At 38.8% G+C, this 15,933-nt stretch overlaps 1 protein-coding gene across 3 annotated transcripts in view; it reads left to right on the top strand.

Annotated features, from left to right (window-relative positions):
* The window catches only part of il1rapl2 (interleukin 1 receptor accessory protein-like 2), a 444,417-nt gene that overhangs the window by 417,292 nt on the left and 11,192 nt on the right, over positions 1–15,933 (top strand). For 2 of the 3 annotated variants that reach the window (XM_069712202.1, XM_069712203.1), the window contains 3 exons: positions 11,153–11,293; positions 13,936–13,996; positions 15,355–15,464. In XM_069712202.1, coding sequence (XP_069568303.1) covers positions 11,153–11,293; positions 13,936–13,996; positions 15,355–15,464 — 312 coding nt within the window. Of the gene's footprint in view, positions 1–11,152; positions 11,294–13,935; positions 13,997–15,351; positions 15,465–15,933 lie in introns of all 3 variants that reach the window. The other variant, XM_069712201.1, reaches the window with a different exon arrangement.

Below are 15,933 nucleotides of genomic sequence, written 5' to 3'. Positions count from 1 at the left end.
ATCTGTATGAGTGAAAGTTAAAAATAAAATAACTAATTATGACAAACATGCTGTGAGTAAATTGCTCATTAGAACAACTGGCAGCATATGGTTAAAATTTGTTGCGTTGTCTTTATCACTGTTTGTCTGTACGACTAACCCCCATCAACTTCATCATAACCCAAAAATACAATTACACAGTTTATGATTTACAAAAGAGAATAGGGAATGCCATGTAGCCTATAGGGTGGAGCCTTGAGGCCCCTGAAATCTGCTTGTTTAATTTGTGCAGGAGATTACAAATCCACATTGAGGACACATTCTTTTGGGAAATTCAGGGTTCAGTTTTTGCTTATGTTGATCAGAAATTGTAAAACATTTTTATGCTGTTGGAATGTACTTATGTTCTGCATTTGTAGTGATATTAATAGTCATTCTAATCCAAGTAAGTCACGAATCCAAGAGACCAGTAGTTTTCTAAATCTGAAGTCATGTTAGAAGTCAAAGATCAGTCAAAATGTACACGTTGGTCTTTTTCTTACTGGAAGAATTAGCTGAGAATAAAGATTGAAAGCAGCGTGAAATACCCTGGCCCTCTCCAACATTCAAAAATCTGCCTACCAACACCTTGATTCTCACTAATCACTAATTAATCTCTACGCAAACAGAAATGTACAACTGCAATGTCACAGCACCTTGCTGCGGGTGAGATACACTGTATTAGATATAACAGTAACTTTCAAGATTCTGGTAGATTAATTTTTTCACTTTGGACAAAACCAATCTTTATGCTAAACTAAACTAATTCCATAATCAGAGCTCCATACTTACAGTAAAGATATGATACTGATCGTCTTATCAAATTCTCAGTTAGAAAGCAAACAAGGGAATTACCCAAAGTGTCAGGCTGTTCTATTAACTAAATCAAACACTAAAGGAATACTCAGTTTGATTGACATCACTGTTGAATAGACAGGCAGTAATAACGAGTAGGTTGTGTTCTGGATTTGGATGCTCTAGGACTTTTTTGTTGTTGGTTTTTTTGTTAGTCTGGCTTGCTAAATATAAAACCATGTTTGCTCTGTCTGCTCTAGTTACATAGGACATATCCCATCTCGCTTCATAATTCTGTTAACAAGGAATATCCTTTCAGCTCAGGAGCTGATTCTACTTTTATGGCCAAGTAAATATTTGTGGAAGTGAACAGCTTCCAAGATAATTAGGACTTTAAATGTGTGCTGTCATGAAGAAATGTGTGCGGTATAAAAGTTCTTCCAAAGCTTAATTTTAAACATTAAGCAGTAGCTGCTCCTAAGTAAAAGAAATAAATACAAAGTATATAATTTTATGATTCATCTGCAGACAATTTAGGAATGAAGAAGTCACAGTCCTGGACTAGTTCAAGAAAGTGCAGTGAAAAAATACTACAGAAATGATTACTGGACCTCACACAAAATAGAAAAAAAAAAAAAAAAACAGGATTGTGTAGTTACTGCTTTAAATATTCAGCTGAAAAATGCATGAGGGCACAACTCCCTTTGTGAAACATTTGCAGCAGTCTTGCAGTATCTTGCTTTCCATCTGATGAGCAGAGAGAACGGGCCTGTTTGAGTCAGAGGCCAAGACCCAGCGAAAGAGGGAGCTGCGCTGAAAGAGAAGATGAATTGTCTCTGTTACCTCAAATCTCAGTGGAAAATAGGGTCGCATGAATGCCCACTGTATGAAATAAATGTATGTAATGCAAAAATGCAGGGACGAGTGAATTGGAGGAATGTGAAAAGAGATAAACAGGCAGAGAAACAGTGGGAGGCGGAACAGGGCAAGAAAATAGAGGAGAAGAGAAAAGTAATAGTAATAGATGCAGACAGAGAGATAAAGATGGGAAAGGTGAAGGGTGTATGAGATGATTGGGAGGGATGATGTGAAAAAGAGAAAACAAAAGACACAGGGAGCAGAGAGGCAGACTAAAACAGGTCTATTTCTTTCCCCGTTTGACTCCTGCTGAGTGCCTTGGGTGTCAAATCTATCTTACTATACTTAACTAGCACCATAGGGCCTCTCACACACAGGCACAAACACACACACACACACATCACACAACCACACACCTCCAGAGGGGTCAGGATGAGAACTGTAGGGTCCTCATTACTTAACACGGTAATTGCCTACAGGATACTGTGCATGTACATGTGCACCTGTTTGTGTTCAAAGACTTAAACTAAAACAAGAGGCAGCATTGCTATAGTGTACAACATTGTTATCTGTGTGTTTGTGTGTGTGTGTGTGTGTGTGTGTGTGTGTGTGTGTGTGTGTGTGTGTGTGTGTGTGTGTGTGTGTGTGTGTGTGTGTGTGTGTGTGTGTGTGTGTGTGTGTGTGTGTGTGTGTGTGTGCGTGCGCGTGTGTGTGTGTGCCTGATCAGACTGGACACATACACAGAAACACACGTTTCCTCATGGGAGGCATGACGTGCAATGGGCTTGTTTAAGGGTATGGTCACGTATTTGAGACGGTGCACTTTACCATACACACATGTAAACACACACACACACACACACATACACATTGCAGCAGTTGGAACTTGAAACAGGTATCAGTGTATGTTTAAAATACCCTGCCTACAGCAGCAGTGTTTAATGTGTAGCTGCACAACTCGTTTCAAATGAGATCACCCCTAAAGTCTGACAGAGAAGTGTGTTGAACTTCTTTTGGATGGTGGAAACAGTTTTCTCAATGCATGTCATTGTTGATTTCTTTATTTGAAATGCAATGGGAGGTTCTGAACATTACTCGCATTCTCTTTTCTTCTAAATTATTTCTAACCACAATCCATATGACATTTTATGCATACAACCTTTTGTGCTGTGAGTAATGTCACACATTGAAGTGCAAACATATCTATCTGTACTGATTAATGTTTGTATGGTAACAGTTAGTCACATCTCTACATGTAATGTGAAATGGTTTACTTGTAGTGATGAGCCTATAGTACACTGAATTACACATGAAGTCAAATGTGTAGACCTTACAGTGCTTTTTACTCAGAATTTGTATGAATTTTTCCATCAGACATTGACTTTAACAGAGTGTATATTACTTATCCATGTTCCATGTCCATGTGAGTATACTATAAAAACTAAAAAAATGCATGTTTGGAGAAATTCTAAAAACATACTTTATTTGTATAAGAAATACGTAAGAAACACATCTTTTTATTTTCCTTTTTTTTTTGCACACAACAAAATCTTGTTTCTCAGCATTACCATCCAACTATTCTGTATTGATATTTTTGGCATCTTTTTGCTCACGGTTTTAGCTTAGTTTGCTAAGTTGACATTCAGTTTTGTGTTTTTTTTTACTACCATGTGGCGGCCAAAAATAATCTAGTCTCAATGTTGCTTTAAAGCTTTCAAAACAGGTCTTCTGAGGATGCACGTGTCTAAAGATGTTGAGTCTAAAACTAAAGAAAATGTTTACCTTAAATTATGAAGCTGGAGTGGATTCAACGAAATCAGCAGCAACACTGACTGATTCAGTTGCTTTTAGCAGCAGTGCTTCTCTCTCTGTGTCTGCTAATTACACTTAGCACTCACTGATTCTTTTCTGTTAAAAGCTTATTAAAAGACAGACAAAATCAAGAGGTGAAATCACCGTTAGCCAAAACCAGTAAATAGCTGTGGTGCTTTTACGGGATGAGATTTCTAACAAGCTGCGCAAACATTTAACCCTCCCGTTGTCCTTGGGGAGCTGTGTTCAACCAAGTTCTATTTTATTTTCATATTTTTTGGGATCATTGGTGACAAGGAGGCTCTGAGGGTTTCTTTAAAGAATGATGACCAATGATCCCAAAAAAATATAAAAATATAGAAATAAAATAGAATTTGGTTGAACACAGCTGCGGGTCATTTTAACCCGAGGACGACGGGAGGGTTAAGGGAGAAAAACACCCATGTTGTACTGAACAGTGATGAGCTAAGAAGTGAACTAGCTCCATACTTGGTGACTATTATCCTTAACTGAACAAAACCATTTTCATGAGCAAAGTTGTTAGTAGTTTCAATTTCTAGTTGAGGCTACTTTAAAGTTCACTAATCAGGCCGACTGTTCCAGGGCCTCCTGCCTGAAGCCTCGAACTTAATAGGGTCACATTTGGGCGCCTGAGCACAACATTACAGTCCAAACAAGGCACAAGTTACCCCAAGTTAGCGCAAGTTATCAAAGCTTCATTTCATGCACTGAGTGTGTGTGATTGAATTAGGGTGTTCTCTCACTCTGCAATGACCCAAGGTAATTGGGGTTGATGCATCTATGTTGCACGCATGCCCTCACACAGACACACGCACCTACAGCACACACCCAGCACATCGACTTATTGTAACTGACAGAGCAGAAAGAGCTGTCTTCAGCCACCATGACGAGAGTCTTACTAGAAAGAAAAATGGAGGGAGGGAGACAGACTGAACGAGCTGACAGGAGTGGAGAGGGATGGAGAGTAAATGACAAACAGAAGGACAGATGGGGACTCCGGAAAGACATGGGCATAATGTAGTTTCTAAGGTTGCACTCAAAGGTTGAAGGGTTGTGAATCTTCCCCCACCGGCTCCGGTGCTGTCATTTTAACTTCTTTTGACTGTAGTGAGGTTTTGGAATGAAGAATAGAGATATACTCACAAACATTCCCTTCAATCCCCTTTACAAATGCAATAAGATATGTGGTCTACAACTTCTAGAGTTGTCTATACACAAGGTTCATTTACCAGCTCTTCAGGAGCTTTTGATCATAATGCAAAATCTTCATTGGCAGATGGAGTTCACTCAGTTGTCATGGATTTGTAGGTATTTATATTGCTATTTTCGTATGAGCACAACCACACAAGTGTTTTGGTCCTTCTGGCCTAGACCTCTATCATACCAAAGCACCTGTCAGAGGATACCATGTCTGTGTCGTGTTTTGCCTTGCCTGGGCATGAAAAGTACAAATATATATGATCACGGTTGAAGAAGGAGGCCATGTTAAGGAGGGCATATTTCAAAGTATAAAGAAACATAAAGCCTGAGTTGACAGGTAGGTTGGTGATGTTTGGGTGGATCAAGTCCAAGAATGTTACCCAGAAGACCAGGGTTTGAGTCGGTGAGAAAGCAATGTGGATTGCTTTTAAGAAATATTTTACCAAAGCTTAAAAAATATTTTTTCCTAAACCTAACCTCGTGGCTTTTGGATAGCTAAATGAAAGGCACCTTGTTTTCCACCCCTAGGTGAGGCAAAACGGGACACTGACACAGCATCCTGTAGTGGAGTGGCAGGTGTATTACACGCTTCGGCCTGATATTGAGTTGTGTGGACAGTTAGCCCTCTGCTCAGATCAGGATTGGAACTGTGTTTGGATTGTGTAGTTACAGTCAACAAACTTCACGAACTAATGAAGACAAAGATGAACGGTGTCTCGTTCCAACAGGGGAAACAAAGCCACCAGGTGAGTGAGGGAGAAAACACCTGTGTGGGACAGATGTGTTGAGGCAAATGCTTACACAATTCTTCTGAGGATGATATTTACAATCTACATCAACTAAATTCCAATGAGAATTAAAGGTCTTCTAAGTAACATCAATATTGTAGGGTGTTTTTTTTTTTCTTCTTCTGCCTTTTGTGGCCTTTAGAGAAACTGAATCTTGAATCATTTCAGCATCCAAACTGCAGGATGTGACAGATGGTATGTTGGGAGACAATATTTCAGACTATTTTTACTTCATAGTACTAAATATTGTTTTTGACATATTGCTTTGGCAACAAATGTTAAATGTTGTCCTGATAAAGTCAGATGAGTCGAAAAGCAAAAAAAAAAAAAGGACAGAGAGGACGATAATAAAGGCTTAAAATGTTAACACGGTGTCAGTGTCACACTGTTTGGTGGTGAAGACAGAGAAAGAGCATGTTATGTAAAAATCTCATTAAAAGTTATTTTATCATATACCTCTCCTCACATGCAGACACCATCACCATCATGATTGCCTGCTTTTATGCCTAATAAGTAAAAAGCATACTTAAAATTCAACTTTAAAATTCTGCTGCCATTTTCCTGTGCACCAATGTCAGGAGACAGCAGCAAGTGACTCATTACGAATGGAAAATATCTGAGAAAGATAGATGAAGATGGGAGTGGTGATAGAGAGGGGGGCACAGATGGAGGAGAGGAGAGGAGAGAAGAGGAGGTTTCTAAATGCGTCTCATTACTAATGGAAGCAATCTGAATTCACTTTACTGCGTAGAGCAAATATTTCGCAATTAGCTAAATTTCACTATTTTTCTTTCCCCCCTCCGATCGCCATCCAGTCTCTTCACCCTCCTCCTTCCCTACTCCACCCCCCCTCCTCCACCCCTCCCACGGCTCCACTGCTGTCCCACCGCTGTCTACTTAAGTGTATCAAGTGGAGGCAGTGTGGCTGGTGACAGTAGGGTTGGAGAGACGTCTACTGGTGAAATGTGGTAACTTCAGTTGGATTCTGTGGTGGTAAATAAAAAAGATAGTTGCAATGTAAAAGTTTACTTTAAAGTAAAAGAGTCCCAGTATTTGAGCTATATCTACCAAAGGGCTTAGATTTTATGTTTGTTTCTTAAAAATATTTTTTTGTTCCGTTTGGTACTACAACCACAAAAAGGAGGAATCCTATGTCCCCATATTAACTTTTCCCTCAGGCATGTGATGGTGAGCTTTATGAAGACGAATAAAATAGAAAAAAAAGAGTACAAATAGAAAAACGTGCCTCAATAACCACTAATCATATGTCCCACAATAAAATGAGCACAATATACAAACAGTTACAAAGATGCTTGGGAAAAGAGGCCACAAGATCTAAAATTCAAAAAAGGGTGGCTCAGAGCTCTAAACCTGAATTTAAAGTTAATGAGAGAACTGCTGAACTCCCCTGAATCTAAGAACTGGCAGGGAGTTGTTCAAAATCTTACAAGATGCAAATGATTTACACATCTGGTATTACATGAGCAGTTTACTGAATCTGAGTTAAAAATATATATATATATATATGACAAGAAGATGAAGTCAGCCTGTTACAGACATATGTACATACACAGATATACATTCAAATCACAGAAATGTAACACATTTTGTAACTGCCTATCCTTGGCTTTTAAGTTGAATTTAAAATAGCATATTGGTTGTTGAAAATATTGATCATGTCTTCTACACATTTTAGGCATCCAAATATTGTATAGCAGCATAAATGTTTCCTCATAGAACGTTACCAAATAAAATCAAGAAATTATTCACTCCACTACTGTTATTTGGTTGTCAGGTCCTTTCTAGATTAAAATTTCAAAGAAAATAAATAAATGATAAAACATCTAAATTAGCTCCATCTTCACCAGCTACAGCATTGAAAAGCTGCTCACATTTTAATTTCTTAGTACTAATATAGCATATATTAATTTAAAGATATAGTGTGCGAATTTTGTTAAGTTGTGCACTAATATTATATCAAATGTTTCCAACACTGTTCAAACCCAGAGAAATCTGTAATTTTATTTAGTTTCATTTTGTCGCCTGTTATTGGCATCATTCCCAGGAAATGCTCTGCCCCTGAATAGTTACAATGGGACAGCGGCTCAGACCGGCCACTGGGGGCTGGCTATAACTTTAGCAAGCTAACAATTGGGTTTCCATTGTGCAGAACTACACTTCTAATTCACAAAGCCTCACCTCCAACACAGCACATGAACTACATTCCTTACATGTACCATTATCACAACAGGAGACAGAGAAATAACTTAAAATAAGACACACCTAGTGAGAGCAAGGATGTGAGCGGGAGAGAAAGAAGCTATTGCCAACTGCTTCGTTTGATTTTCATCGGCGATGGTGGTTGCTTAACAATGAAAACCACAATTTCCATAATCCCTTCATAATTGAATTTATAACTCTTAAGTGTTTTCACTGAGAGACCCATATACTGGCAGAAATGACATCTTCCATTACTATGCCTTTAAAACCTGTGATATTTACAGTTTTGTGTAGGACTGGAATGTTTTTGCATCATGCTGTTGCTACTTCTACTAATTTAATGGAGCTCGGTAATTCTTCCACCACTACCTACGTTTTATTGTTTTACAATTTCTGGTATCATACTTTAGAACACTTTAATATTGTACTTACTACAATTTCTAAAAAGAGTATATGAAAATTCTGCCAGTGGTTATAAGGTCTTATGGGCGCTACAGCAATGACTGACACCTTCAGTTTAACAGTGTAAAAGCTCTATAAAATGTCAATTAAACAGTAACTCATAAGAGGGAGCGCTTACACTGTGACATGCAGGCACCGTGGGTGCAGACTGAATGTTGCTTTTACACGCTGTCACAGGCATAAAACTGATTAGAGAACAAAGACTGTAATTGTTTTAACAGTGCTTATCAATCCAGGCTATTCAAGTCCGATACCACTTAAATGTTTAAGATTGTGCTCGCTGTAATATACCCAGAAATATAATGAATTCTCTTCTTTTTAATTTCTCTAACCTATTAGAGGTTCATAACATCTCCACATGGGAAATCTTCAAACTGTAACTTGCATGATAGCTCTTAGTTTCCATGTCTGTATGTGGGGAGGGGAGAAGTGAGCAGTGTATGTTGTCATTCATGAAAAAGTAGTTGATAAAATCCAAGCAAATATATATGATTATATATGATTATATACAGTGTGATGGGATCAAATACTGTTCTCCTCCCATTGGGTACGTAATTACATCTGACAGTTCAGACCAGTAGGTGGCGTTGTGCTCCCAGAAGGCAGCAGAAACCTGCTGACAGCTGCTTTACAGTTGTAATGACACACTAATACCATATGGTCTGAACTAAGGGTCACTTGAAAAAAACATGGAAGGAAGGCACAGAGGCACAGAGGACTGCAGGATACCATAGGGAGAAAAGACAGATTCATTTATTCAAGTCTTTTGATTGTACGTTATTTGATAAATCGATATTCTTTATCACATAATCTACAACAGTGTGTGGGTGGAGATACTTTTCCTTTCTCTGACTTAGAAAATCAATAAACTGTGGTTTTAAGATGAAGTGGCCCCAGGAAAAGTTAAGGGGATGCGATGAGTTGGCATGTGTGTGTGAGTGTGAGAGTGAGACAGTAATGGATCATATTTCCCCTGGTGTCATTCACCAGCCATGTTCCATTAATCTCCCATACACTCTTATGCGCTATGATAGCACTATCATTCATTCACACACGCACACAAACACACACACACACACACACACACACACAAACTGAGATCGTGTGTGTGTCTGACATGCTGACGTGATTTAATCTGTCTCTCTCAATCTAGGCAACACACTTTGAGATGCGGCCAACTTTCTGTGTTTTGTAAATTTGTAAAAGTTTTGTAAAAATAGAGAATTACATAGGTGGTCTCTCTGTTGACCTTAACTGTCATTGGGCGTTCCCTCGGAAAGCATTTGAACCAAAAAAGTGTCATCAATACACAACAGAAATCTTGGAAAAACAAGTCATCTTACTCCATGTCCTGGTTGAGGCTACCACATCTACAGCTTGGGAGAAAGTCGAGGATGATTCCCAAAGTGTGGGAGGGTTCTTTTTTGGAGGTGGGACAATTTCAATTTGCCAAACCACTCAGTGACTTCTCATTGTTAAAGCCTTTTCTCCTCAACAACTGAAGACACTTCCAAAAAAGGATAAATCTTGCCTTTGTTTTCTACTGCAGTGAGAATGGACTCGTTGCCTCATGTAGCTGAAGGTCACTGTAACTGTGACTTAACCCCTCAACACCCAACCGGCCTGAATATGGGTTGAGTGAAAACTCTGCCGCTGTATTTTAATTTATTCTGAATCAAATTATAGACCATTTGAAGCAAAAATCCTCATGATTGAGACCAATTTTAACCCTCCCGTTGTCCTCGGGTCAAAATGACCCGCAGCTGTGTTCAACCAAGTTCTATTTTATTTCTATGGTTTTATATTTTTGGGATCATTGGTGATCATTCTTTAAGGAAACCCTCACAGCCTCCTTGTCACCTATGATCCCAAAAAATATGAAAATGAAATAGAACTTGGTTGAACACAGCTGCGGGTCATTTTGACCCAAAGACAACTAGAGGGTTAAGATACCAGGATCACAGCAGCACCAGTAATTCCTTACTTGTTATTAAAATTGCCTGTATGGATAATAAATGGTAGCTTCTGACATTTTCTGTCATTTATTGTTGCACAAACTTGTATAATCACTATGTCCGGCACACTTTTGTCACCGGAGTAAACCTGCACAAAACTCCTGGACCAGACAGACTCAAAGTCAGAGTGCCTACGGATTGTGCTACTCAACTGGAGGACATAATGACCCAATTCTTTCAGCAGCTCCTGGGTGCTAGCTTTGTTACCCAAGAAGGAGCTCCCCATTATACCTACCTATGCCAAATAAACTAAAAGGCCAAGGTCTGTAATAACTACAAACCAGTGTTAGCATCTGAGTTACCGAGTTTCATTTCATTCCATGCTGACATCAAATACTTCCTCGCTTAGCTTTGATTAAAATGTTTAACTGGGATGTCCATTCAGCCTCTCACCTCTGACCTGTGGTTCAAAGAGAATTACTAAAGAAATGAGGAAAACAAGCATCCATTACAAGTCCTAATGAATTAAATTGTTGATTTTGGTCTTTTTAGGAAGTTGTGTGAACATGTCTACCTATCTGGTTCACTGTGTTTGTGTATTTTTTTGCCCTGTTTATCCAGTTCAGTTTAGTTATCTGTGCTTCACTAACAGGAACTTTAATGATGCCTCTAAATGCAGCTGTGATTCATCAAAAAAATATCATCTCAAATGAAAATCCAATATCAGCAGTCCTGCTTGTGTGTGTATTTGAATGAGTTTCAGTCTTCATCACCAATTTAGAAATTGTGCCAATCTGTAGGTAATTGAAGTTCTCATTTCCATTTATTTTTATATTTCCCAAACTCAGATTGTTGTAGATTGACTCAGATGCACATAATAAAATAAACAAAACACTGATGTATTGGGAAAAAATATTGTTTTGTTTTTACCTCACCATCAGTTGGTATTCCTCTAAACATAAACTGATATGAATGTCATCTGTTTCTTTTTACCTCTGACCCCTCTTGCTGTGTCTCTGACAGATATGTATCGTCTGGAGTTAGCTGGTGGCCTCGGGGTCATACTGCTTCTACTGGGAGTTCTAACTGCACTTTATAAGTGTTACAACCTGGAGATCATGCTCTGCTACAGGAGACACTTTGGGAGTGATGAAACTGAAGATGGTAAGCTGTTCTGAGAGCTCGCTTTCACTTCACAACACTTGTACAGCAGCAGGGCTCAGACAGGCTCCTGAGATCAGAGCCGGCGCATGACTCAGCACTGAGTGTGACGTGAAGAGCAAAGAACTACAAACATGGGGGAATGCAGGAAAATAAAAGAAGAGCACATAAAGGCCCAGCAATACTTTCATGTTGTCAGCCTGACTACACTCAGTTGTTGAACATAAAGTGAAATTTCAGAAGCAACCAATGGTGTGATGTTAGAAAGTGATTACATGAGGTGTGATCAAACAGTTCCACGACTGCTCCTGTTGTGTCTGAATTAAGTGCAGCACAGTTATGTGCATGAAGCAGGAGAACACAGCAATTTTTGTGATTAAGAATTCCAAGTTAAGTAGCTTAATCGACATCTGCACTTGTGTTGCATATGTTTTCGTGACCACGTGAGCACATTTACAATTTCCCCGTGGACTTGACCAGAGAGCCTACGTCAAATTTAATGTCAAACTCGAAAAATCAATAAGAAAGACCCTTGAGACACTTAAGAAAGCCTATGGCAATGAAGCAATGCAGTGGGGTGTTTTGAGTGTCGTTTGCATTTCAAAAGGGGCACATTTTCACTGTCCAAGACCGAAGAAGGCGTGTCAGATTTGTAGCACAACTACGTGGGTTTTCTCGTTGCACCATGACTTTGTCCCCTCAGGGTCAGACTGTCAATGCCGACTTCTGCTGTGATGATCTGAGGCATCTAAGGGGAATACGTTTGGAGCAAGTCACATGAACTGTGGTGCAATGGCACTTCGGTTTCCAAACAAGACAAGGCGTCTGCTCACAGCACGCTGAAAACACTCAAGCTTCTCGCCTCTGATAAGCATGATTCTCTCCCCCCCACCACTCCTACTCACCAAATCTGTCTCTCTGTGACTTCTTTCTGTTCTCACAAACATGGACAGAAACATGTTGGTGACCATAAAAAGCACAAAAGATGCATGACAGGTACACCCTTGAAGTCAAAGCAATCAATGAAATATACTCAACACAGAGACAGAACATTTGTTTTCACATCCATTGATGACAAGGTAAAACTGACAAAGCAATTAATGATAGCTACCTTTTCAAAACAGATTAAAGTAGCTGAAAGAAAATTACAAAGACGTGTTGTTTGAAAGTACTGATTTCACATTCAGCTGTGAAATCAGCTTTATTGTTTTAGCACTATATTCCCAAGCCCCAAAGACTAATAGCTGCTTACCTTTAGCTTCATCAATTAAGGATCAGAAAGTGTCCTCATCCAGAAAATGGGCAGATTCTGATGCATTGTTTATAGAGACACTAACATTTCCTGTTTGAAGTACCGTACTATGATCAGAACATGAGGAAGTGGAATACATTCATCATTAAATTAATGAAAATAATAAGTACAGATGTGTAAGTAGTTGAAAATATGCTTTTGTCCTCTTGGAAATTCTCCCTTCCTCCTACCAAAGGCATTTTGGTATGTCACTGAGTAAAGCAAAGAAAGTGTGATTAAAGATAAATGATTGCTTCTTCTACTGATTTTTTTTATAAAATGGCCTCGACAGATTGGTTGGTAACCCCAGACAAAATATAAATAATTATGTGGTAATGATATTTTAAACAGTTTTCTTGAATTAGTATCACGCTTCTTCAACCCTGTAATTAGTCTTTCAGCCTATTTAAATAGAGAAAAGAGACAAAACTGGAGCTTTTTGGAAAGTCACAACAGCTTTGTGTTCACAGTGGAAAGGATGAAGTTGTCCAAGAAAAGAACACCATACCTAGTGTGAAAATTGGAGGAGGTTGGGCTCTGTTTTAGGGCTGCTTTGCTGCATTTGGCACAGTGTGCCTTAAATCTGCTGCCCAGTGTCAGAAAGCTGCAGTAACAGTTCAATCCTCTAACAACATCCTCTTGTGACCAAAAAACAAACAGCTAAAACCACCCCAGAATGGCTAAGAACCAAACATTGGACTTTTCTGAAGTGGCTTTCTATGAGTCCTAATCTGAATCCAATAAAACATCTATGGAAAGAGCTGAAACACACAGTCTGGAGAAGGCGCCCTTTAAACCTGAGACAGCTGGAGCAGTTTGCGCTGGAAGAGAGGGCCAAACTACCTGCTGACAGGTGCAGAAGTCTCACTGAGAGCTACAGAAGTCTTTTGTTTGTCGTGATTGCGTCTGGTTGTGCAACAAAGTATTAGGTTGAAGGTCCTATCATTTTTGTCCATGCCATTTTCATTAGTTTTATTAATGAAAACATTCTGTTGAATCAAAAATCAATAAACAAATTGGATTTGTATTAAATATGAAATCAGCAGATCATTTGTACCAATCACTTTTGTCAGTTTTAAGATATTTTAGAGAGCATTGTGGGTTTTCTCTTTTTTCAAGGTACAGTAGGGTAATAACAAATGCGTCCACTTTTGTGAATTGTTCAGACAAGGAATTTGATTGAGCTCTCACAGGACACATACATCGTAGAAGTATATAGATGTAACTGCTGTAGGAATTGGTAAAATTTCTAATTTACTTACGAAGTTATATAGGAGTCATTTTTTGTCGTGTCTGTGCCTTTATACTGTCTCTTACTGTGCCCATGTCTGTCTGTCTCTCACTCTCTCCACAGATAATAAGGAGTATGATGCCTATCTGTCCTACACTAAAGTGGACCTCGACTCTTTGGGCAGGTCAGGTTCTTCTTGGCAGACGTACAGTACTGTGCAAAAGATGTTGGTACTTAAAGTAAAGTGAGGATGCTCTCAATAAATATATACACCTTTTATATAATATTAATCTTTTTTTTTTTTTTTTTTTTTAAATCAATATTACCATTTTCCAAGTTTTTTTTTGTCAACAGTGGGCCTGTCAGGGCTCTGTGGGGGTCATACCATCTGTTGCCAGACTCCTTGTTCTTTTTTTTGTGTCTTTTTGTAGTGTTTTATGACTTTGACTGTGTGTTCAGGCTTGTTGTCATGCTGCAAAATTAAGTTGGGACTGATCAGTTGCCTCTCTGTTCATATTTTTCATGATGAATATGAATTTAATCATATTAAGTTCTTAAACCTTTTGCATGGCACTGTTTTAATCAAAGCTTTCCATCATGCCCACACTGGTTTTTGAAAACATTGTTGTCAGCGACAGAAGCACAGAGGAATTGCCAATATCTTTGATGTTGAACGCTTTATAATTTTTAAATGTAGAGTTAAAAACACTCAAACATTGATTAGTTCTGTAACAATCTGGAAAATACAGTAATCCTCTCTGTTTCTGAGAATGCGATAAGAAGATCGATCTGCTGTCAGTGTGTTGAGTACACAGCTGGAGACATGATATGGACATCTTCGCTAAACTTACCATAGAAACTGGAAGCACAACTGGATCATAATAGTGATTATGATTATAATCCTCCACTGAAAAAAAGTGATTATAATAGTGACTTTTATATTTGGGGTATTCCACTTAAAATCTCAGTGCATGTTATCCAACACCCACCAGAGATAGAACAACCAGTTTGCTCTTCAACTGCCAACAGACTGATGTCACACAGGTGACACTGTGAGGATCTCCAGGAAATGAGCTTGGAGGTGCCACCAAAGACAGTGAAACTGAGATCTTTGAGATTGTTAATTGTGTGGTTTTTTTTCCCCCTATCATGTAAAATAAAAGTCATGTTACGTTTTTAAAGGAAGCTCTTTGCTGCAACCAACATTTTAGCCAACAGCCGGGCAAGGAGATGTTGCGCTCCATCCCAGAGTGATGAGAGGTTTGGTAACATTGTGTCTGCACACTGATCTCTCGCAAGTCATGGTGTAGATATAAAGACAGAAATACAGAAATAGAACTTTATTTTTTGTTTATGTACATACTAAAAAGAGTCACGTTACCAAAACATGATCACATCAGGCTTATTACTGTCACATTATATATGTACATAATCTTGTATTAACCTATTAAATGCATTTACAGCCACCAACAGCTGCTAAATTAAATGTTTTGTATGTGATTTTGAATTTGGAGCCATATGTGTTTCTCCCTTTCCCAGCAGGACGAGCAGCGACGAGGAAACGTTTGCTTTGGAGATCCTACCGGATGTTTTAGAGAAACATTATGGATACAAGCTGTTTTTACCAGACAGAGACTTAATACCAAGCAGTAGTAAGTATCAATCTGCCTATCTACCTCCTCCTTTACTCCTCCTGCACACAAACATACACTCACACATACACACCCTGTCCTTCTCTCTGGGTTACTATAATCCCCAATACCCAGAATTCATCTCTCTGTCAGAATAAATAAGGATGTATGTGGATCTTCATCATAGAACACTTATGTCTGTGTCAGCTCTCAGGATGCATCACAACTACACTCAAAACACACACACAGTGGAACAGAACACCGCAATGTAGCTTTACGTTTGACATGGTTTCACTTTCTCACAACCTTTCTGAAGGAACTAAAGCACACACAGTCTGTGTCTTTCTCTGCCCAGCTCATGTCAAAATTTTACATTTACCCCGACAGATGCCCACAAATACCACACAGGATGCACAGAGTGTACATACCTGTAGTACACACTCACACAAACACAAACACAAACACACACACACACACACACACACACACA

Source organism: Brachyistius frenatus, unplaced genomic scaffold (genome assembly GCF_029030835.1).
Source record: "Brachyistius frenatus isolate BFR_SWC_R1_liver_20210118 unplaced genomic scaffold, ASM2903083v1 Contig_107, whole genome shotgun sequence".
Classification (NCBI taxonomy): domain Eukaryota; kingdom Metazoa; phylum Chordata; class Actinopteri; family Embiotocidae; genus Brachyistius; species Brachyistius frenatus.
This window is presented reverse-complemented; position numbering and strand designations above follow the sequence as displayed.